This window comes from Cyrtonyx montezumae, unplaced genomic scaffold, assembly GCF_038088225.1.
Source record: "Cyrtonyx montezumae isolate F1298 unplaced genomic scaffold, pur_monq_1.0 scaffold_30, whole genome shotgun sequence".
Classification (NCBI taxonomy): Eukaryota; Metazoa; Chordata; class Aves; order Galliformes; family Odontophoridae; genus Cyrtonyx; species Cyrtonyx montezumae.
The window spans coordinates 9393071-9416895 of NW_027072035.1; the positions used below are offsets into that span (position 1 = coordinate 9393071).

Consider the following 23825-nt stretch of genomic DNA (forward strand, 5'->3'; position numbering starts at 1 on the left):
AAAATGGAGATTTTCAAGAAAAAGTATTGGTTCCTGAGCAAGTGTTCTAAAGGTCATTTAGAATCCTGCATCATCAGCTGTAGAAGTAAATGAATATTTAGACTTTTTATTTATCTGTTGTTTCTGTCAGTAAAGCAGCAATTTACAGTGAGCACTTCAGCAGCAGTCCAGAAGCAGAGCCTGATGTAGGATGAATTCAAAGCCCAGATGAGTACTGCAGTCCAGTTAAGACATTTCCATTATGCAAGCTGCTCTTCAATTCCACTCTGAAAGGACAGTTTCATTAGTAGAAGAAGTAAGATGGACAGGAGGAAGAAGGAAGGATCACAGGAATTTTGTCCTACTGGCCCAGAAAGAGCTGCTTAGAGAACAAGTTCTCCTGTGAAGGAGAACAAGATCTCCGAAATATAGAAAAACTTCTTTAAGAGGCTGTTACTATAAATCACTGTTAGCCCTCTGAGCTGCACCCAGAAGTAAAGAAACTGCAAGAAATACAAAAAGCTACATAAAATATAAAAGAGGCCAACTTCACCATCACCTTTCAAATGGAAATGCTTACCCTTGATTTGCCTCTTTCTTCTTCAATGTGGATGGTGGGAGGGACCCACCACACAAGTACAGGAAATGTTAATTTTGGTGAACTAACACTTGGAAGAAAAGGAAGAGTAGAGAATGGAATGGAAGTATTGGGAGGAGTGCTTTATTGCAGTTATCTTCCAGGCACATGACATATTGGCACTTTTATTTTATTTTTTTTGTACTAAACATTGCTGTTAAAAATGTTGCTTAAGGGTGGCGTAGATTATCAGGAGTAAGTATGGAATCTGACCCCAGTGGAATCAGTAGCAAATCTCTGACAGATGATGGTAAAGCTAAAATGTTGCACTAATTAAATGGATTTAATCACTCTAGGTAGGCAACTGTGACCCATGAGATCAGAAATATTTCAAATTAGGATGTTAAGGAGCAATGGTGAGTGGGGTGGAGGGTACCACTAATGATATATATGATTGTCATCATGGAAAATGAATTTTCTTTCCATCCTCAACAGCCAACCACACTAACAAAATCAGTAATTTGAGACACTGCACTAGTAGGAGCTAACATGATAATTGTTTATTTTCTTATATGTAGTAGGCAGCATCGTAAAACTGCAGAGATGCCTGTCAAATATGAGAAGTAAATGTCACAGCCACATTAAACAAAGATGATAAAACATAAAGATATTGAAAACAACAAAATGCTGATTACAGTCATTAATCTACCATTTAAATTATTACAACATTTTAAAGTTTACAAACATACACTAACACATTTACACCAGTGTTAACTTCTAATAAATACACTGTGGATTTAGATTCCTTTCCATTTTTTTGTTTTGTTTTTGTAGCAGATGACAACACAAGTACGTATGGAAGTTGCATTGGAAATAAGTAGGAGGTCAGTGTGCATACTATTCAGTAACTGCTATTACTAATATCAGAAATAATAATCTCCTGAAATTAATTTTATCCCCTTCTGTGAATGTTAGCATATTAAAGTACACTTCTCTGTTTTGAGTTAAATTACCTAGCAATAGTACTGATGATATTCACTTTTAAGTTACCTTTCAGCTTACTGTGTTCATATTTGAAATCCTTACGTAAAATCCTTTGAAACAGCTTCTATAAAATTGGGAGCAGACATGAGAATTGTAAATGTGCAAATGATGGCAAAAAGGGTAAACGCAACCAGGCATAATCTGTCTATGACAGCAGCTGCAAACTTCCACTCACTGCAGACCTCTTCACCCTCATCTTGCTTCCTGAAGCGCATTGCGATGAACTGAACCTCCTCCAGTATCTTCACAATCACTGGGATGGTATCCATTAGAGCTTTCTTTTGAACATGCTCGTTTTCTTCTGGCAATGGGCAAGTGATCTTTCCACTCTTGCTACCCAGATCATTGTTCTGGGGGCAGCATGGATTTTCCATTGTGTGGTAGCTATAAATCATGTTGCCATTGCTGGGCTGGTGCCCAGGTAGGACATTCATCTCCGTATTTTTCACGCTTGGATGGTGCTTGGAATAGCTATATTTGCAAGAGAGGGGCTTAATATTTTCCCCAGGTTTTTTCATACGTAAAAACCAAGCACACCAATTCAGCAGAATGACACGGACCTGAAAGAAAGAGAACACAGTATAAGGAAAGGGAAATTTTGTGCACTTTAGCAGTTTTTGAAACATCTAGTCACTATTACAATTAGTCTGTATGTTCTGCTAGATTGACTGCCTGCTTTCAAATGTAGTGGTTTTGGGACTGGCTTCTTCCCAAGACAGACCCTTTATGGATATGACTTGAACAAACAGATGTTCAGTGTCCACTTAGGGTGTGAAGCATAAGGGATGTAAAATTTTACAATACAAAACTATCTTTGAAGTCCTATATTTTGCAAACAATTCTGGACCTCTGCAAGTGGGCACAGTGCACAAAGCAGGCTGCGTTCTTTTCTCATCACTTCTCAGATAGCATGGAAGCACCACGCCTCATGGACCTGAGGAACAAAGCTTTGGATTCTGCTGAAAAAATTCCACAACAGATTACTGGCTGTTTTTAGCATCCTCCCTCACCCCTGTTGTTAAAATTTAAATAAACAACCTTTTTTTTTATATATATACTTGAGAAATCTAAATACTCCTGTGAAGAGTTCCACTATATAATAAAGAAGGTTTTTTTTCTGAAGAATAACAGCAAATTAATTAAACTGGGCACTTCAAAATCTGAACGCTGATGTCAGCTGGTATTGTCTCCCCATGGTCTGGTGTACAGTTTCTTGAGTGCTCTCAAAAGTGGCTCAAAAGCGCTTGAAGTGTTGAGTATACATTTCTTGTCAAGATCGTCAGATGAGCCAACTGTGGAGAATATAGCATTTTTCCCTTGTTAATTGGTCTTCAGATGTCCTGCCTGAAACATGAGCCCACTATAATTCTGTGGTTAATATCACTTGCTGCAAATGAATGCACAAAAAGTCTGCTAATCTTGTAAGGGTGAAGTTCTTCAAGCAGTATGTGCACATACACACTGCTTGCAAGGTGCTTGTGAGAGTTACTCCAGAAAGGCAGAAAGCCTCTTTGATGACTCTGCATTGGCTACAAGTCAGTCTGCTATCCTGGAAAGAACAGAAGCAACTGCTTGTTTCCGGAAGTGCAGGACTCCCTCTGTGATTCTGCTCCAGTTGCTTCAGCCATACAGAACTCATCACCACCCTTTGCCTCTATGGCTGTTTCAGATAAAGGTTGAGTTGTCTGTCCCGTGTTTGCACAGTGCAGATGCAGGGATGGGGAAACTGCAGCTAACACTTTGAGCTGCAACTGTAATGACATGTACAATTACAGAAAAGAGAAGGCATTAATTACCACAAGTGGGAATAACAGTAATAAAGAGCCAAAGCAATGGCCAGTGGAAGATATTTACACAACTTTGAAATTCTACAGTGAGAGTTCTTCTGGTTTGCAGACTCGTGACATTTTCTGTGAGCTTTTCTGCTTCTCTCCTGCTAACAAATCATTTATTCTTCATCTTGAATGGCTATTTCCCGTTTCCAATTATTCTGCTTTTCTTGAGGGTTTTAAATCTTTCATTATTTCCTACATGGTAACCAAAGATAAACAGAAAACTGTAATGCATCAGCTTAAAAAATCCGTACTGCATTTAGTTAAGCTTACTTAATTACAGTGTCATTTGACATCTTATGGACACAAGGTGAAACATAATGGAGCAACGTAAGGTGTTAACTGCTAACAATATTTTAACAGTGTTAGTGGCAAGGGGAAGAGCAAGAAATTCACTCTCCAGAAGCATGAACTTACGAAACACTGGGCTAGGCAAACTTTCTTGCTTGAAAATGTTAATGTGCCTCTTAGCTCTGGATGGAGATGTAAGGTGGAAAATCTTTATTCTATAGGGAAATCACTTTTTCTTTCAAGATGAAGTGCTTACCCCTTAGGGGAATTAAATTTATAAATATAGCCAAGTCCACTTCCTATAGAAAAAAACAAAAATGTGCAAGAAAGCAAAATAGCTTTTAAATTTACTGGCAGTTTCAAATTCCATATTTCCTTGAAAACATGGACATTCAGGCATCAGCCATCTCTTGTTGTGCCAGTTGATTCAGGAGACAGACACAGCACTGGGGCTGTCAGACAACAGCCAGGGTAGGATGAATATACATTCTCATCTGCACAGTCATTTCTGTGTTTCTGTGAAGGAAGGACACAGGCAAGGCCAACTCAAAGGTAAGCAGCCTGTTGCTGTTGTGATCACCAGGGTGCTTCCCTAAGCACGACATTGTTTGGCCTCAGATGTATTCTCAGTTCCAACCACAGAAAACCCAGAAATTTGGTCTCTGGTAACATGTAGTTCTTGTGAGGAGTCAAGCAAGCATTGCACAAATTTATGCCTGCTGGTTCAATGGCATCAGCTGGTCCAGATGTAATTATACCCAAAGAAAAACCTCAAACTTTATGAACCTGATTTATGTCCAGCAAAGAGCTGGAGAGCTCTTGCCTTTTCACAGGCCAAAAGGTAGTCCCAAAACTCAGCAGCAGGTCAGAAGTTGGTAAACAAGCCCTACTCAACATACTTCAAGACACAGGTCTAGGCCTGCCCACTCCCTTTCCCCTCACCACTCCCTTCTGCCCCCCACTCTGCACCTAGATAGTGCCACCGATGCCCTGTCATGTGTGTTCTTATGGTAATAAAATGATAAATTAATAGTAGAATGTGCTCTGGACAGGGAGAAAAGCCTTCTTGCAATACTTTTCACATAATCCCGTACCTCCATGTTAAGTTTGAGAGGGTGATCAACAAGCCAAGTGTAACAACCACCATTATGGAAACTTCTTCAGGGCTTGCTTTGTCTTGCAGCATGGTTGATCTATTTGCTGTTATACTGGCTACTTGAGCCTCGTTAGATCTAATGCCAAAACTTGTAAAGTTACAGAAGCTCCAGTGTTTGCCAGTTGTGTTAACACAGGACGTTGCTGAGGAGTGCTTCAGTACTGTTCTCTTAGGCTTGTGTTCTCCTCTGAGAAAGTCCCAAAAGAGTCCTGAATCATAATTTCCTCCAAAATCCACTTCATCAGACAGTTTTCTCAGTAAAGTAACTGATGTGACCTAAAAGGATGTCCTGCTCTATTGAGACAGAACAAGAGCCAACTTGCTGGATCTGTGAACGTATTTAATGTGAGCCACTGTATCTAGGTTCTCAAAAAGCAGAGGAAATAGCAGAATTGCTCATGGGAGCTGCTACACTGCTGTGTACTTTGTCCATGTACTCATGTCCTCTAGTCTTGAAATTAAGAAACAATTTTTAGTAAACTTAGAGGTATCGGACTTCCTTTTTTGTTTCTTTATTTTGCTCTGATGCTGCAGTTTATTTTTAGAGAAGCTAAACTAGAAAGCATTTCTGTTCTCAGAAAATTGACACTGGTAATCATGTGACATTTAACATCACATCAGGATAATTGTCTAGCATAACCGGCGAATAAGATACTACAGCATGCTGTAGAAGCAGACGTCTTTGAAACCAGGATATGCAGATGACTATTTGTATCTGCTTATACTTTCACTGCTTTTCTTTTTTTAACAGCAAAGCATATCCTGCTTATTCTAAACCTATTCTTAGTAAATAGAGAGAGAAAAAAAAAACACCACAGTTTTAACTTGAAAATGTAAAGTAAATACATCCCCTTGAAAGGCATATGGGAGAGGTGCCACACCTCAATGAGATAACAAAGTCTTCTGCTCTAAAGAGTGTCCACGTGTTAACTGCACTGACAAGCAATCAGATGGAAGCAGACAAAATCGATTTTCCACACAGACCATTGGATGTAGCTGTAGCAAATGGCAGTTTCTGAGTAAGTGATGTCAGTGTAGTCAGCTGAGCCCAACAGTGTTGCCTATTTCTGCTGTTGGTGCAACAAGAACCGGCTCCAAGCTGTGAGAAGCATAGCTGGGTTCAGTGTTCAGCACTGAGGTACTGGAGTTCCTGGTCTTCCAGCATCTCTGGGAGCCAACTCATAACTGGATAAGCAAATCAGCTTTCCCTCTTTCCTTTGTTCTGGGAAGTCACAGTTCTGACATTTAATACAAAACATAATGCTATTCCCTTCTCTGTAAGGGAACAGAGCAGACAACCTGCCCAAAGAGTCAAGTAAATGACTGTGCGGTGACTGCTGGATAAGAAATCAAAAGTATTGCTCACAGGTCAACCCTTGCAAAGCAGGTACACAGAAAGATTACTCTGCCACAAATCAACCTACCCCTGTTTAAGGTTTAAATAGAAAATCCAAACAACAGATGCTGTTTCTAAGAGAAACCCAAATTTAGTATGTTTGTTCTCTCTCTAATATCAAACATAACAGTGCAAAACATACTGTCCATAGCTGGCACTTGAGGTTAATGGGGAGCAACATCTGTCCTTTGTCAGTTTGCCATAAAACTCTTTTTTTTCATCAAATGCTGTTGAATATTTATTACCAAATCTACTCACCCATCTGGGCATCTTTCCTGCTTGTGGGTCATGATGGTGAAACTGAAGAACCAAGACTGTTACGACCACAGACAGACCAACAATGACCATGATGCTAGCAAAATACTGAGCTGCAAGTAAAAGGAGAATCTGGTCAGGAGAGGAGAAAAACAAAAGACAAATAACATTCCTTGACCTTGAGCTACATTTAAGAAGTGCTGAATCACATCCAAAACATCTTCTCTGATATTCCACACTGGTGTCAGTGGACCCCCAGAAAGTGTGGTTGTGGCAACACCTTCTGCTCCCTCGCCTTGTTCCTGCCCACAAGGGTGCATCACTCAGCATCTTCCTCAGTCCCCAAGGTTACCTTTCTTGGTCTCTATGAGATCACCCTTGCTGGCATGCTAAATTTAAACCTATTGCACAGGGAAGGAATCAAGATCGTGAAACCCAGAATGAAAACTTGAAACTGTATCTCCTCAATGCATCTCATCCTCTGCATACACCCTCTCATGTCAGAAGTGTACACCAGAATGTACAGAATAATTATCCACAGGGCTAATGGCATTTGAAGGCAGCTGCTGAAGACAGTCAAGGCAAAATACCAACGACTATTATGTCCAGGTGTTAGAGAGAGATGTAGGACATTACCGTGAACTGCAGCCTCCACCACTGCCTCAACCTGGGTTACAGAAAACATCAATAATCCAATAAAAACTTAAAGGCAAGTCTTATTACACCTTCATTTCTTAATACTGCTTCTCTTTTCTTCAGCAGCAAAAAGCTTGTTCATAATAATGAGGTTCTGAGGCTTCCCCAAAATCAACACTACAATTGCTTCAAGAGAAAGATGTGGCTCTCCGTGACATGCTACATTTCACAGCTGAAATATTAGAATGCTCCTGTGGGTGATCTGAACTGAGAGATCTCTGTTGCACCTGCTTATGAGAGAACAGAGCCAATAGCCAGGTGGAAGCACAACAAAACATAAACTCAGGCTTGGGATGGGCTGTCTGATCTGACTCCAGCATTCCCCATGCAAGAGAAATGTAGAAGTGCTACCACTGGTCTACTTACGGTTATAAATCACCAAATGCTGCAGTAAATTGCATGCACTTTAGTACTTTGTAATAAGACTTTCAGGCCTGAAATGTTCAATTTAGCAGGGCTTTGCATTGTATTTTTTTATAGAACCTTATAAAATTACATACTTTGTTGAATCTGAAAAGAACTTTGTATTACCTGACACTCCTAAGATCCCAGGGAATGATTAGCAAAGGAATTCACAGTTTAAACTTTGTATGCAGTAAACTTGGAAACCGAGGTCAGAAAAATGCTATGGATATCTGCTAGTAGACAGGGAAAGCGGTTATTTCAGGAACTGTAGCACCCTGTGTAGACCTGCAGCCTCCTCTCACCCTATCCTAGACACACATGAGCAGGAACTAGTGAACTCTATTCCTGGGTCTTCACTGAATTTGCTGAGTACTGCCACAGAAACTTAGTGATGCTCTCTCATGACACGTGGTACACAAAAAAAGCAGTGTCATAGCAACTGAGCCACAGTCCAGCCATTAGACATTTTCTGGCCAGTGTTTTAGGGTCCATCCATAAGCATACAGCAGTTACGCATTTAGGGCTTTGAAGCCACTTGTCTCAGAAAGTCTTGCCCCCATGTGTGTCCGCCGGTGGAGATAAATGTGAATCTGATTTCACAAAAAAAGAAAAAGAAAGCTCATCCCATTTCACTTATACAGCAGGGGGAAAACGTTCAGCATCTCTCACTAAGCATCTTTCTGTATCCTACTTAAAGAGTTCCTGGTTGCTGAGATTTTCCCTCACATATAGAGGTCACCCTGGAGGCTTTAACAAATCACATCACCGTGTACAGTGTCAGCACTCAGATTAAGAAAAAGCAATCCCAGACCAGAGTGCATCTGAAAGAGTATGGGATCTGGTGCTGCATTCCAGCTGCTCTGAGGCACAGGTGGGAAGCTTCTGACCCAGTATAAAATGGATTTTTATAAACAATCCAGCAGCTGGATTGTTTATACTCTTAGCCTTGAACAGCTGCCACAGGCCAGAAGAAGTGGTCAGACCTGTGTTTTCAGTCCCTTAGTGTCCCTGATGTGTACAGTGCCATTCCACAGGAATACTGAGGTCTGCTCTGGATGCTACTAGATGCTCTTCATGTGATTTCAAAGTTGTTTTCTTCAGGCATTGTTTGTGAATAGAAAAGCTTTTCCAGATTCTCAGTTGATTCCTCTCAAATATGAAGTATGTGCTCTTCTACAGCTGACTTTCTTCCTTTTGCCAAAGAAGACATGATGTAACGTGCTACCTGGGCAGCTGCTTTAACATCTGGAGTTGTCAACCTCTGTCTCATCACTGTCAGAAGAAGATCAGGTGCTGCTGTCATAACAAATACAAATCTCATACAGTCACAGAGACCCAGAAGCTCTTCAAAAAATCAGTGACAACTATTTGTTCTTGCAGACATACTCTGACATTGCCTAAACCAAAATAGTGGAACTATTTTGAAATAGAGGAGCTTCCAGCACCATTTATGGACCTTTTGTGACATTATCTTATGTCAGAGAAGCAACATGGTTTATTTTAGACATTATTTGTAAATCTGCTGCTTGAGTGGAACCAGACAAACTTTAAGGGCTGATTAGGAACAGGGTAAATAAAACAGAAACCCTGAGGGGCAATATGATTCCAGATGGATGCTTTGCTTTGTTGATTTTATCACTGAGCACTGACTGAGAAAGCAGTACATTATCCATATTTATTAACACAGCTAATCATAGGAAAAGCAAAGCTATTCCACTGTGACCAACTGCAGTGATGCAGATACTGTGGAATAGTGGGTGATGAAGGTGAGTGTCATAATAATCAGGAATTTATAACGGTGAGGCTGGGAACCTCCCACTGCTATTCCTTCTTTGCTGGAAGCATTAGTTTTTGCATCTGACATTCTGGACTGTTTCAGAGCTGTTCTGAGTCAAGTCATTTCAATCATTTAGTGCTGAGGGCTCCTGGTGAACACTCATGAAATGACAGAAATGACCCGGTGCATTCTCAGTATGAGATATACACTGTTGTTCCCTCTGAAAATGCTCCAGGTTCATGAACTGAACCTGTGAGAGTGCAGGAAACCTCAAATCCCAGCATAAGGAATTCCAAACATATTTCTTCTCTCCTGTGGTAGGAAGCAGGACTCCTGCTGGGCAGGCACCATCTCAGTCTGCAGCAGGTAATGGTTGCTCACAGGCAGAGTTTCTCAAAGACCTGGGGGGAAAACAGAAGGTTGAGGACAGGCTCCCTTACTGTCCTACTGTTGCACTCAGATGCAAAGAGATAAGGAAGATAATGTGGACAGAAAAAAACTGTCCATTGTTAAGTTTTCCTGTAGCTGGAATACACTGCATTCCATTAGGTCTCACCAGCAGTAGAAAGCAAAGAATGTTGCCACAGTCCAGATGGTCTTTCACAAACATGAAATGTCTTTAAAGATGGAGAATTCAGTGCCAGATCTTGTGTTTACTTCTTGGCAGTGGTAGCTGCAGGGGTCATGAGCAATATTTTCAATCTCTTCTCCCTCCATACACTATTGAAGAACCAGATATTTGAGAAATAAAACTATTCTTTTTTCTGTTTTAAATAAAAGTGCAACTGATGCAATTTCAGGGAAAACACCATAGATCACTGTACCGAACTGCTGCTTTCGATTGGATGGAAGATTCTGAGAGCAGGCCTGCCACCAACAAAGCTCCCGTCAGGACCATGAAAGGGAGGGAAGAAAAAACAAGAAAATTGAAACGAGACATATTAAGTGGCAGTGGCTGAGGATATAAAGGCAGATGATAGAAAATGCAACAGATTAATCCCATTTTCTTTCTCTAGTCAGAACCACTTATGTCTTATGCTCATAAAACAATCTGTAACTCCTGGAGGTGGCAAAAACACCACATAGCTTCCTTGTCTTAGCAATTTGTCATCTCGTTTGCTGTATGACTAACTGCAAGAAATCACCCCAAGCATCTGCTGCAAACATACTTACTCACAGTTTATGACCTTCATTTGTATTGAAATAACATTGGCATGTTAATGAGCAGTGAGGAGGAGAGAAGACTGAAAACAAATCACTGTAGTAGAGCTCTGAGCAGCAAGTTTTGTGGATTTAAAATAAGCAAGCAGATGAAGTAGACAGAGGGAAATGAAGCAATGTTACCTAGACTAAAGCTAACTAGAGGATTTTTTTTCTGTAGCATTTGATAAGTCCAGCCAAGGTGTCATGCATCATGCAGATACTGACCACAGGAAATGACCGTTGCTTATATTCACCCCCCCCACACACCATGTCCACTTTCAACCACTCTGCACTTCTCTGCCACCTGGGGTCCAGCCTCACAGACTGGTGGTTTTCTGTTAGCTTTGTACTGGTACGGGAGAGTAAGCAGCCAGATGGGCAAAAAGAGGGTCATCAGCACAGTAAAACCCTTGGCAGGTGCCAAGGGGATGTAGAGAGGTGAAGAAGATACTTTCTGAAGTAGGTGATTTGTGTGATGATGGAAGAAGCCAGGATCAGGGAGGAAGAGGGAAGAAGGTTGCTTTCAAGTGGGAAACACAACTTAAAGAAGCAAGCCAGAGATAAGGAGACTGTAAGTAGGGAGTCATAATGCTCTTTAAAAAAAATAATTCTCATATTCAGGCATAAGTCTGAAGGAAGGCCTTCAGACAGGCCCAAGGAAGACATTGATCCTTTCCTCAGAGATGGTCATAAAACATTATCAAAAGTGGACTTGATTATCCAGCCCTATTAACCGGCATATCATTGTCTTTATAGAATTTTAAAGCAAGCAAATAAACAAACAAACAAAAAAGAAACAACAGAGAAACAACACTAACAGTTTATATCTGAAAGCCTCAAACATAGGTCTCAAGGAAATTACCTAATCCTTGAGTTTCAGTGGACAAGTTCTGACTTTGTATGAAAGCTTTAATTGAAATAAGAGTATTTGCTTAATTTTGACTTGGTCTCTGAACTGGAAAATCAGCACAATGCAATGCACATCCATGTAGATATCCTTACATAACACACAAGGCTAGATGCCATAGCCTTCAGTGGTAAGGGTTAGAAGGTGCATGAAATTCCCTTGAGAACATTGGCTTATATCATGTGAGACACATCTTAGTACATCAGTACATCAGTACACAACTGAATAGGTTTTTAGGAGCAGAAAGAGCAATTCTCACACCTGAGCTGTACCCCACAGGCTTCAGGATTTTAGCCAGCGACCAGTGCACTCAGAGCAGTAATTTCAAGTGTACATCACATCTGGAGTTCTCTGTATTAATTTATATTTTCCTTCCTCAAGTAATGAAATCCAGCTCTCTATATAACCAGACTCTTTATAAAGTATTTTTAGAGAGAAATATAAAGCAAGTCAAAGCATGTATACAGCCAGACACACTGCCCATGAGGAATGATGAAGCTATACCAGGGAGGGTAAGTTTAGGACACAGCCACTGCTGTATAGTCATGGTCCAAAAGTCTTCTAAGGAGTTATACTCCTGAGCTTTCAGTGTCAGGAGGGAGCTCCAGGATGCAGAATTGAAACAAGCCTTGGGCATACAATAGACTTGTGTTGGACTCTGGCCAAACCACTGTGTTTGTAGGTGCCATGGGACTTGGTTACTCTTAATCCAAAAGGCTGAGCTGATTTCTGTTGCTACGGGTAATAAATTTTTTAAAGAGAAACAGAGGCATCCTAGCTTTGGTTCCCAGAGGTGGCATCACAGATGAATTTGGAGAAGGACAGTTGCAAGCTTTGAGTGATCTTGGTGCCTTACTTGGTATATATATGTATGTATATATATATGCTGCTGAAAACTGTTTTGGAAACAGCTTTTGCCCCTAAACTTAGAGGCTATTGTGGAGAAGGACAGAAGCAGTTGTGCATGCAAGCCCCAGAGACAGCTGGAAAAGAGAGGAGTCCAAATGTCATCATCCTTCTACTTAGCTGGAACACTTCTGTCAGAGAAAGGGACTGTCTCATGGAAAAGACAGCTCCAGCACACCTCACTCTGTGGTGCAGTGGAGCATCAGGGTCCAGATGTTGGAAGGTGCTAAGCAGCCTGCCGCTGTTTTCTAGCTCAAATTTTGTCACCTACTCTTTGCAGAAAAGAAGTCAGCTTGTTTTTAATGTGCATTAACATAGCATTTAGTGAACTGTTCAGAAATGTGAGTACATTGTAAGGGGAAGTTGCAAATGATGGATTAAGAGCTTTACAGACTGACAGCAAATGCAAAAGGGTGCACCAAGGAAGCAGAGAGATGCTCTGCAAAGGGGCAGAAAAAGCACATATCTTGCCCTTGTGATTATTTAGGCTGAGTGGTGCTTTGTTTATCCTAAGTGTAAGCTAAGGACAAGGTAATATGGCCTCAGCTAAAAAAAATCATTATATAATTTCCACATTTCCTTGCAAATAGAGTAGCATTCCTTTTCCTCAACAGGGGCACTACAAGCAGAATCTGTGAGAATTTCTGACATTACTGCCCATGTTAGCTAGATAAGGCTGAAGTCAAATGATGGAGAAAAACAAGATATATAAGATTTTTTAGTCAAGTGTTTTTACACTACTAAAAGTCAGAAGTATTCAGCCATGTCCAGGCAGCAGTAGAAGGCTTTCACAAAAACAAAATGTAAGAACACTATGCAGATTCTACAATTTGTGTGGGATCACCTTTTCAGAGCGTCTCCTCCTACATGCATGAAGACCTTTTCCTCACATTCATCCCAAGAGGGTGTTCAGCCAAGCCAAAGACAACAGTGGAGAAGCATGATCATTATGTGGTAAACACAATTTAGCAACCCAAATGTCCCAATTATTACCACAAGACCACTGTGGTGAGGTTCTGCATTTCTGGAGTGGGGATAGGATTTTCAGATCTCAGGATCATGCTATGTAACTCAGCCCCGCTCAGTACTTGCTGAATAAAGAGCATTTGGGCAGAGAAGCCAGAAGAAAGAACAGTTTTCCCTGTTTGTTTGGAGTGGAGCTAGGTGTTAGGAGGAGGGCTTTAAACCTGGAATACTATGGAACAGAGGAACCTACACTTAATCTGAGAGTTCATAGAAGAAAAATGGTGCAGAATGGCCAGAATGTGAAAGAACTCAGGAATGGCAGAACAACTTGGAAAGACTCACCTCCATAATATGTGCACAAATGCATGAAGGGGAACAGATTATACCAAAGAAAGCTCAGAAGGATAAAGCAGTACAAGAAAACAGCAAGGGCTTACAGGACAACAGCCTTCAACTGCAAGAAAGGCTCCTACCACTACTCAGAAAAATAAGGACATACATCAGAATACCAGCATGGAACTTGTGACGGTGCTCCAGTGCGAAAGGTCAACATACCTTGTAGAGCAGGGACAGGATGCAAAGGCAAGATCTGGAGTCACTATCTGGGCATCCATAGCTGGTGTTAGGAAAGCTGAAGCTAAGCAGCTGAGACTGACAAGGCAGTCAAGAAGACAGAAAGAAGGAAGACTTTCTACCATTACAGAAGCAGTAAAAAACTGAACTATGTCAGCAAACTACTGGGCTCACTGAGGCCCTTTGAGGGGGGGTTGTATGGCCACAGCTGTGTCAGGCTGGACCTCTGAGGCAACTGACAACACCACATTGCCCTTAGAAAAGGGATGGCGGGGACAGGTTCCTCACGGCAGTGTCCAGCAACATGGTGAGAGCAGACATAAACTGAAACAAGATCTCACACTTCATCCTTCTGAGTGCAGTGCCACAGTGGAATAGGTTGCCCAGAGAGGTTGCTGTCTCATCTCTGTCTTTGGAGGCTCTGAGACACAACTAGAAAATCCTGATCAGCTTCACATAACCCCAGACATGTAAACACCCCATGAAATAAGAAGCTTCCATTGCATGGGAATGGCAACCTTTGAGAGCGTCATTCTTGAGTGCACTCCAGCATGTCAAAGTTATTTTTCTTTTGGTCTATAACAGGGAAGCATCAGATAACTGTATATTTGAGATAGTTTTAGTTTTATCCCTTATCTGGATACCTGAAGTCTAGAGTCTTACAAAACATCTATGAACTAGAATTATTCCTTTACTCTTTTCCACAATACAAAATTTGTCTAATGAACAGATGAAAGAAACAGACTGTGTTTGACCTACATGACAACATTAAGAGGTGCATTTCCAATACATTTGATATGCTCTAATTATTTAGGTATTAAAAGAAAAAGAACTTTTACATGCTGCCAACAAGGCTTATCCAGTATTCTAGTTGAGAAAAGACTTTATCATTTCCTTGACTTTGTGCTCTAAAAGGGATAAAAGGTGTGAGTGATCCTAATAACTGAGATAACCTTCACACAGAGCAAGGGACTTGACCAAACAGGTTTCTTCACCACCATTACAACAATCCTCCATCCTCTATCAGTACATGATGCTTGTTATATCTATGATGGATTAAGTAGTTCTTAGTCTGTTATTCTAGTACCTGATTCTATAGTAATATATATATGTCTATGTCTTTTTTTCTTATATATCTTATTTTCTCTAGTAGGGTATTGTATATAATATATTGTATTATATATATCTTATATTCTCTAGTAGGGTAATATATATTTAAGTAAAAACTGATCTACTTAAAGCCAGTGCCGACAGCATTCCTTCACTATTTCTCAATGTCTTCTACCTACGTTTGTGGAGTCCCAGGTACACATACAGACAACGGTTTTGTTAGAATTTTTGGGAGCTGCTGCACAACTCAGTGGCTAGAATCTCACCAGTAAGATGCCCAAGTTATTTGGAAGTTTTCAGAAACTTGCCTGTGGGCATTATTACCCTTACTGTTTCAACATCACCTTCCTTCCCCACGGTAGGTCTGTGTTTTTTCTCCTTGAAGTTAAATATCAAGGTGTCTGAATAAATGTTCTTTTGTTCTTCTTATGAGACAATTTGTGCTAGGCTTTAATTTCACAATCATAGAATCATAGAATGGCTTGGGTTGGAATGGACCTGAAGTATCATCAAGTTCTAAACCCCCTGCTGCAGCAGGACCACCGACCCTCAGAAGTGCATCTTCTGTTGGCACCTAGATACATTGTTGGACATTTTTTTTAATTTCAGTTGCCTGGAATGTGTACTTTAATCATGGTTTGCATGCATATATTGACCTTATCTCAAGAGATGATGTTTTAGCAGTTTCTCAGTTTTCATACTACCCTGTTAAGGTCAGGAAATAATGCTTTACTCAATTTCCTCTGAAACTGAGGCTCCATGAGCTCAATACAGAGGGATTATCCTATGAAAGAAAAATAATTATTACTGTATGGTCCACCCAGAATGATCCCATGATAGAAATTACTCAGATGGGTATGTGGCACATCTTGCTACCTGGGTCTTGCAGCAAAGCAGTCAAAACCTCCTTGTCTCCCTTCTAAAGCCCTCTCAAAATTTTGCAAAAGGAGGACCAGGAGATGTCTCACTACACAGCTTACTTGTCCCAGAGAAAGAGACAATTACTGGCAGCTTTGCCTGTGCCCATGGGATTACTAACAGTAACTTCTCCTTTAGGAGATTCCAGTATTAACTGAGGCCCATGAATGCATGTGTATGTAACAGAAGGGCAACATACAAACCTGTGCCTTTACTGATCACAGACTGCTACCCAGCCTTCTGCCTCTCCCATCCAATTGAGCTTTCACAACCCTGCTGTATTTCTGCATCCTCAAGCCACCAAAGACCTGAGTCTGCTGGAGGGCTGACCAGCATCAGTGTCTTCCTTTCTGCCTCTGCTTCTCAGAAGACAGTTTCAGGGGGATCACTCAGCAGAGGCTGGAGCTTTTGGCATGCGCATAGTGTAAGAGCTCTTACTACCTCTGTGATGCTGCTGATGACCAAGGACCTCGTGGAGAAATGTACAGGACACAGGGGTGACTTTCCCTTACTGTTGCTTCTGTCACGCTCAACCTCAGAAATGACACACTGTTGACATATAATGACACATAAAACATCTTTCCATGTTAAAGCTCATAATATTCAGTTAGTGTCTTTCTGTATCAGCTCACTGTCCCATAACAAACAATCTCTCCTATCAATTCACCTCACAGGACAATAGTGAATCCCTCACTTGCCTTGTTATTTGACACTTCAGAAAAAAGAAATTAATGAAAAGAAATGATTAAATTCTTGCATGACCTTGTGAAAATCATTTAATCCTTCATAGTTTCTTAACTCCTTCGGATTTCTAATATTGCCTTCAGAGTTATTTAACACTGGCCAGAAAGAGAATTGACTAGAAGGTTCCTGGTTTGGATTTTATACAGCCGTTTCTAGCTTCAGAGATTTTAAGCCAGTCATAACAACTGATTTTTTCCCCAGTATAGGCTGTGCATTCCTAAAAGCATTTCCCCAAAATATAAGATGCCATAAGTTTTGTCATTGTATTAACTTGTACAGCTGTAGGTTGAATCTTGCTATTTAGACAGTGATGGTTATTTCTTGAGTGATTTGTGCAAGCCTCACCACTCTGCTCTATATTCATCATTTGGTAGGGATAAATTCCACTGTGACAGCATAGTGACTTAATAAATTGGTCATTCCAAAAGAGCAGTTGTGCCAATGGGAGTTCTTTGTATAGCTTGGTGGGAATGACAACAAGCAGCAACTGAAACTTCAGTGTAATTTAAAGACTCGAGACATAACTTTTCTGACTCCCTGTAGATTCATTTATGGTAGCAGGACTCTCCAATGCACTGTTCATTAAAACTTTATATATTTAAGCAGATATGTGTGTTTAATTTGCCTCAAGTAGTACAACAAAAAATCCCCAGAAGTCAATAACAGAATGGGGGTAAGGTAATGTGGAAAAACAAAAACTTCTCTTCAGCCAGCTGCAAAGACATCTTCAAAATCTTTCTGTGGGCACAGCTTCATCCAGAGAGCTGTCAAAGTAACTAAGTGACCCCGGTTTAAATGAACCCAGAGGCAAGGCTGAGTATTATTCCAGTTTCTCACTGTTCCCATGCACTGGTTGTGCTGTACTTTGTGCTTTGCCAAACCTCCAAGCTACATTGATTCAGTGTCCCTATAATTATTACAATTACCAGCCTATCTGATATTTCCAGAGCCACTTTGCATTCCTCGTGACAGTTTTTTTTTTCTGCATTCACACAAACAGTAAAGCCCAAAAGAGTTTCATTCCTAACATTGCTAAAACGTGAAACTATTGTAAGAAAGAGTCAGAGCTCCAACAGGCTTTGAGCTACTCTTGAGAAACATTGTACTTTTTGCACAGAGCAGAGAAAATCAACCTACCTATTAGCGGGACTGAATCAGAAGTTGCAGGCATGATCTCAGCCACAAGCAGCATGAATACGGTCAGGGAAAGCAGAACAGTGATACCTGCAGGAAGTGAACATGTAGAGGAAAGATGAGGAACTTGATCACTGCAGGTCCTCCTCTGATGTCTTTGCTGTTAAATATAACTTCGTCCTCCTCTACAGCTAAGCCAAATGAATTCATGCTTGTCAGGGCAGGTGAGAATTTCTACCAAATGAGAGCATCTTTGAATACAATTTTTATATGCTCTCTTTCCACTTCTCAGTTGCAGCCAAACCTTTACTTCTCTCAAAGTAAGGGAGATTCTTTGCTACTCAGTGAAATGGAACTTGCAGAATGGATAAAACATACTGTTCTTGCAAAACAGAGCTCATGCAAAACCCAGGCAACAGTTCAAGATGAGGAGAGACTTGTTTCGACTATTGCATGTTATATAACACCCTCCATAGAGATGCAGCCTGTTACAAAAGTAGCTCTGTGTTATTTTGTTCTCTCTGGAAAGGTTGTTCCCAAAATCTAACTGCCCTGTGCGGATAAATTGCCTTCTATTTCACATGTTTAATGCATAAATATTGCACTCTCTTTTTATGCTTTAACTCAAGAAATTATTCTCCATGTCTGCACCCTGTTTTTCACAGTCAGCAGTCACATCCCTCATAGCCCATATTTTGCTTCTTGAAATATTGGCTATTCAGTGCTCTTATGTTTCTACTAACCATGTGCATTTAGTACTATTTCAGTGATGCTGTCGTGATCAGATTTGTGCACAGCTGAATATAAAGGCCTCGCCTGGGTCAATCTCATATATTTCCAGCTTTCTCTTGGAAGCACCCCTCCTGTTTATATTGATACGCATGGTAGTAAAACTCATTTGACTCTTCCTTGGCTGTCATTACTTTGCATTCAAGGGGAACTCATAACTTGGAGATTTGAGAGCTGTACTTGGAAGGTGAAAATTCAATGCCCAGCTGCTTCTCATAACCCTTCACTCTCTGTTTCTTACTATGTCCTGTCTGAAAACAGAGTTAATGCTGTGAAATGCACTGAGATGTGGTAAGGAACAGAATAACAGAAGAGATGGAGAACTACCACTTTCTTCAGCCAGTGACAAGTTCTGCTTCATTGCAGAGTAGAATCCAAAGTATTTAGAACTGTATGTGTGAATGCCATACTTAAACTCATATTCCTCTTTTTGCAACCAGACAAGTGCTTCTGTTGCTCCTCCAGTGAAATCTTTATTCATCAAGAAACTTGAAGTATTACTTGTCACTTTATGGGATGTATATAAGAAGTGAATTCTTTAGCACATACCTAAGGAAATCTTCTCTCCTGAATCAGCAGGCAAAAGGAAAACAAGCAGTGCCAAGCCAGATATGAGAACACAGGGAATCAGCAGGTTCAAGCCGTAGTAGAGAGTGCGTCTGCGCATGGTGATGGTGTACGTCACATCTGGATATGGTTCTTTACAGCATTCATAGTACAACTCATTCCTCTTTCCTGGGACACCTGCAGAGAGGGAGATCAAAGTAGTGGGCAGCAGCATAGGACTGCACATTTCCTTCAAAGAGGCCAAGCCCTTACAGTTTATAATCACTGGCATTTTTGTCCAGATGGCCTCTCACTGGCACTGAAAAGATCCCCAGAGATCCTTGAGTCTGTTATTCTGCCACAGGCAGATCCAACCCCTGCTACCACCCTGTTGCTTCTGTGTTTTGCCCCCTAGGCTTTAGACAAATAATGGAACGAGGAAAAAGAGACAAGATATTTTCTGTTCTGGCTACAAACTGCTTCCTTCCTCACACAGGAGCTAGTGCAGTGTAGGGGCCAGCTGGTTCTACCTCCAGACAATCAAAGCTCAGATCATAGCAGGGAACTTATCTGACTCCTACAGCTGTCTGCAGGAAGGAGAAAGCATTCCCCCATCTCTCCATGGGGTCTCTTATTGTTCACCCATCCAGGCTTTGAATAGAAGATGCACTGAAGTGTCCTGTGGCAACTGATGAGGGAGACAAGACCTAAATTAGCTACAAGGCAGAAGTCATTTTCTAACACTTGTAGCCAATAATGCACGTATGGCTGAATAGATTTAATGAGACCAGGGACAACATGCCTCAGCTCAATGTTGTTTGAAAGCTGAAATACATCATTACAGGGTTAAATCAGCCAAGGATGACTCTTAAGATCTCAGTGTTTCCAGAAACATCTAAATTGAATATGCAAGTTGTCTGCTGTTCCTAATCCACCTTCTGTGTTTTCTAACATTTACTTTCATACTTTCTGGGTCGTTAGAACCTGGCTCAGCCAAAGCAGATCATCTGATCCACTTCAAAACCAGTCTTGGCAACCCAGACTCAAAAAGGGAAAATCTGCAAACCAGATTTAGGCCAGGGGCTAGCATAGTAAAACATGACTTCTGCCTTCCTGCACCTAGGGAATGACTGCTAACTTTTGATGTCATGCACACTAGCCCATGCGTCAGATAGGACAAACATCATCACTTCAGATTTTCAAAAGTGGTAAAATCAAGCTTATATTCTGTCAGGTATGAAGATTAGGGTACACTGTTATACAACACAGCTGTGCTGTAGGATCGGCAATGGTGACCTAGTTGCAGTAGACTGTCCAAGAGGCTGTACAGCAGGGACTGCAGCAGAACATGTGTCACGGGCAGCTGAAAGAGCTTATCACCTTGCGCATTTCATGCCACCACTGCTTACCTCTTTTTTTGTGTTTCTGTACACATGACAGGTACAGTGATGTGTAAATGGTGACAGGATAATAGCAAGTCTCCATAAAGGGAATGGCCGTGGGTTGCCTGAGGTCTTACCTAACACTTTAGGCGAATGAGCTGATTAAGGACCGGCTCTGTCCAAAGGCAAGTAAAACATAGGCCAGTCACTTTATCAGAAATGCAAATTTACTGAACAGAAATGACCACTATAATAAAGCACTGGAAAGTTAGAAATGCTCTGGAATGAACTGACTTTAGAACTTTCCTATAGAGCGAGTACTTCAGCACTTCTGAATACTGATTACATTTCTTATTATATTCTCAGATGCCCTGAAAGGCATATTCAGATGTTCTGGGTTAGTTATTTTTCCTTGTTCAAATATCTGGATTTGAAAATAAAATGGCTGCACGCTATCATTAAAGGCTAAACTGTCAGTTTCCATAGCACCTATTACACCTAATTTAAATGAGTTCAAAATAACTTACTAAGAGCTAGCTATGGATAACTAATTCTGGACACAAGTTCCTCTTTTAAAAATACAAGTACATCCTGATACACAGAAAAGGAGACATACTAAGTTATTTGCAGATACTGCTAACTGTTAGACTCTTAGATGGTTTTCAGAGTGAACAGGACTAATCTCTGTAAAAGCTAAAGTTTTGTTGAAATACCATTTTTACACCAATCAATTCTTGGCTGATGTGTTTGAGTAGATGTGACAGTAGCGTTCAGTGTGTCTACGTAAAACACATCTAAGTACAGTTCTGACAAACTGCTCAGATGCATCAGTACCACTAGATTTCATTTATGCACTTGGATTTAGGCAATTGCTTCAGAACAAAGTGTTTTCAGACGCATTTCAAAGAATGCACTTGAAAAGCTATTTTTCATCTGTGATTTTTAATTCCTTTTTCATGCTGCCTTTTACACGAAAACTTTCCATATCTGTATTTCAAATGTCTTCACAGAATTAGTAATTTCTATATATCTGGGTTCTGCCAGAGTACTGAAAAAATTTTAGGCAAGTCACTTTACCCACTAAATCCCACTCTCCATTTGAGATGTAGTTGGAAATATCAGCCTCAAGCATTTGCAGGTCAATCAGCCAACCGCTGTGAGTCCAAGAGCCAAACTTCAAATCACACTTCTGCACATCAAAAGGGAACCAGCGGACATCAATGTAACATGTGCTCTTCAAAATGCCTGTGGATAAAAATCAACCAGAATCAAATCTGTGCAGGGTTCACCTCCACTCTTAAATTTTAAATTGACTGTGAGCAACTTTCTTCTCCTAAAGCTCGCGTGACATAGTCGTGATGTAAAAAAACAGCAAGCACGTGTGGAAGATGCTAGCATAAGTACAGTATCATCCTTTCCTGGGATACTGGTGAAGATCCCTCCTACTTCACTGCGTCCTTGAGCCAGGTTGTCCAGAACACAGTGGCCACATGAGAGCTGCTCTCCTGGTGTGGCTGATTACTGGCTGGCCCAAGGACCACATCCAGATTTTACTTTGGATATGTTTAATCCACTGTCTTTACTTCGTATTAAGTAATGGAAGATGTTTGTATTTGTTGCATACTGTTGCATACTGTAAAGCTACTGTTTAATCTCTATTTATTTATTTATTTATTTATTTATTTATTTATTTATTCATTCATTCATTCTTATTTAGCTGAGAGAAGTGGTTAAACTAGGGAATGCTCCAAACTTTTTTCTTGGGGCCCCAAGCTGCAGTTGCAGGATTTTCTCAGCTGTCCAGGAGAACAGAGTCTAGAGAAGGGGGAAGATGATCTATCTACACAGTCCATACCACGAGCAGCAGCTGGTGGCAAAGCGAAGGTCACCCCTACAAGCCTTCACCTCAGCAGGCCTGAGGCTATGCAGCTTTCACTTTAGCTCTCCAGCTTCCCTGAGTTGCCCAGCTGGAAGGAACTGCGTGATGGAGAAGCAGAATGTGATTTGCTAGAAGGCATCTCCAATGCTACACCAGGGTGACCTGCTTGCAGTAATTATTTCTGTGTGCTCCATAAAATACCAGCTAATGTGACTCCCAGCTCAAAGTCACTTAACCAATTTGGTGCTTTTTCTGTAAGTGCTCAGGTTGTGCCTTTTGATGTTTTAATCCCCCAAACTGATATCATGTGTTAATTTCTTCCTGTGGCTGCAAAAGCTGGGGGTACTGTGGGTTAATCATGTGGTGTGTGCAGCCTGACTGCCTCCATTTGCTCTGTTACTTTCTGGCAGATCTGCCTCCCACTGTCACGGCCATTTTTGGGTGGGTTACACTGGACATGTTCAACCAGCTTCTATTGAACCTTGGCTCTGCTACCTTCCTTCACAACAGACAGCTGTCCTCTCCTTATCCTCTCTCTCTGATCCTCCTCTGAGCCATGTGTAGCAGAGCTTGTTTCTCTAATGGAAAGCATCACTGAGCACAGCCTGCTCACAGAGTCATGGGAAATAAAACTTTAACGAAGCCTTGGAAACACCATATTTCTGCCTTTTCTGCATCTTCCAATGTCCTGATTAATCTAGCTGCTTCTGTGAGTACTTGTTGCATTAAGCAGGCTGATTATCAACATTTTCCTTCTAAAATGGTTTGGGCAAAGCAGTTCAGCAGCAGTTAAACTCCTCTAAGAAATTATTTTCTATGCTTTGCATGAGACATTTCCTTTACTCCTTATTGTCTCTTTTCTACTTCCAGTTCTTCACCACAGAGTTTGTAGCTCACTGTGGAGGTACTCTGCATGTGTGATATACCTTCTGCTCCCTTAGTTGAAAATAAACTAGCAGAGCATCAAGTCTGTCTGTAAAGGTACGTGCTCCACTGCCTACCAGTACAGAACCAGGAGGGATGGAGAAGGTCTGTTCTGATGCGTGGCTGATTTTATTCCAGTCAACTGTTGCTCTCTGGAGAGCAACCATTCCCATGGGTCTGTCCATGAAAAAAAAAAATTGTTTAAAAGGTTTCAAAGGTAGGAATCAATAGAGGATCAACCATGAGGGAATACCTTGTTTCCTGGTAGCCCCTATGGATGTGCTTGACATCAGTATTCCAGCACTGTGGCATAAAGGTTGGACATCTCTTGTCCATCAAAGAGAGTGGTGAAGGGGATAGCTTTTGTGTCCCTGTGGATACTGAATCAGCAGTACAGATGGAAAGCAGAATGTTGTTTGGGTCTGGTTCAACAGGG

The 23825-nt window shown here is 41.0% G+C and overlaps 1 protein-coding gene across 1 annotated transcript in view; it reads right to left on the reverse strand.

Annotated features, from left to right (window-relative positions):
• Window positions 1-936: 936 nt before the first annotated feature.
• LOC136053515 (neuronal acetylcholine receptor subunit alpha-7-like) overlaps window positions 937-23825 on the reverse strand; it is a 64592-nt gene continuing 41703 nt past the window's right edge. Inside the window, exons 6-10 of the mRNA XM_065744250.1 lie at window positions 21664-21831; window positions 19208-19402; window positions 17873-17959; window positions 6534-6643; window positions 937-2160 (exon numbers count right to left, since the gene is read on the reverse strand). Coding sequence (XP_065600322.1) covers window positions 1639-2160; window positions 6534-6643; window positions 17873-17959; window positions 19208-19402; window positions 21664-21831 — 1082 coding nt within the window. The 3' untranslated portion in view covers window positions 937-1638. The remainder of the gene's footprint in view (window positions 2161-6533; window positions 6644-17872; window positions 17960-19207; window positions 19403-21663; window positions 21832-23825) is intronic.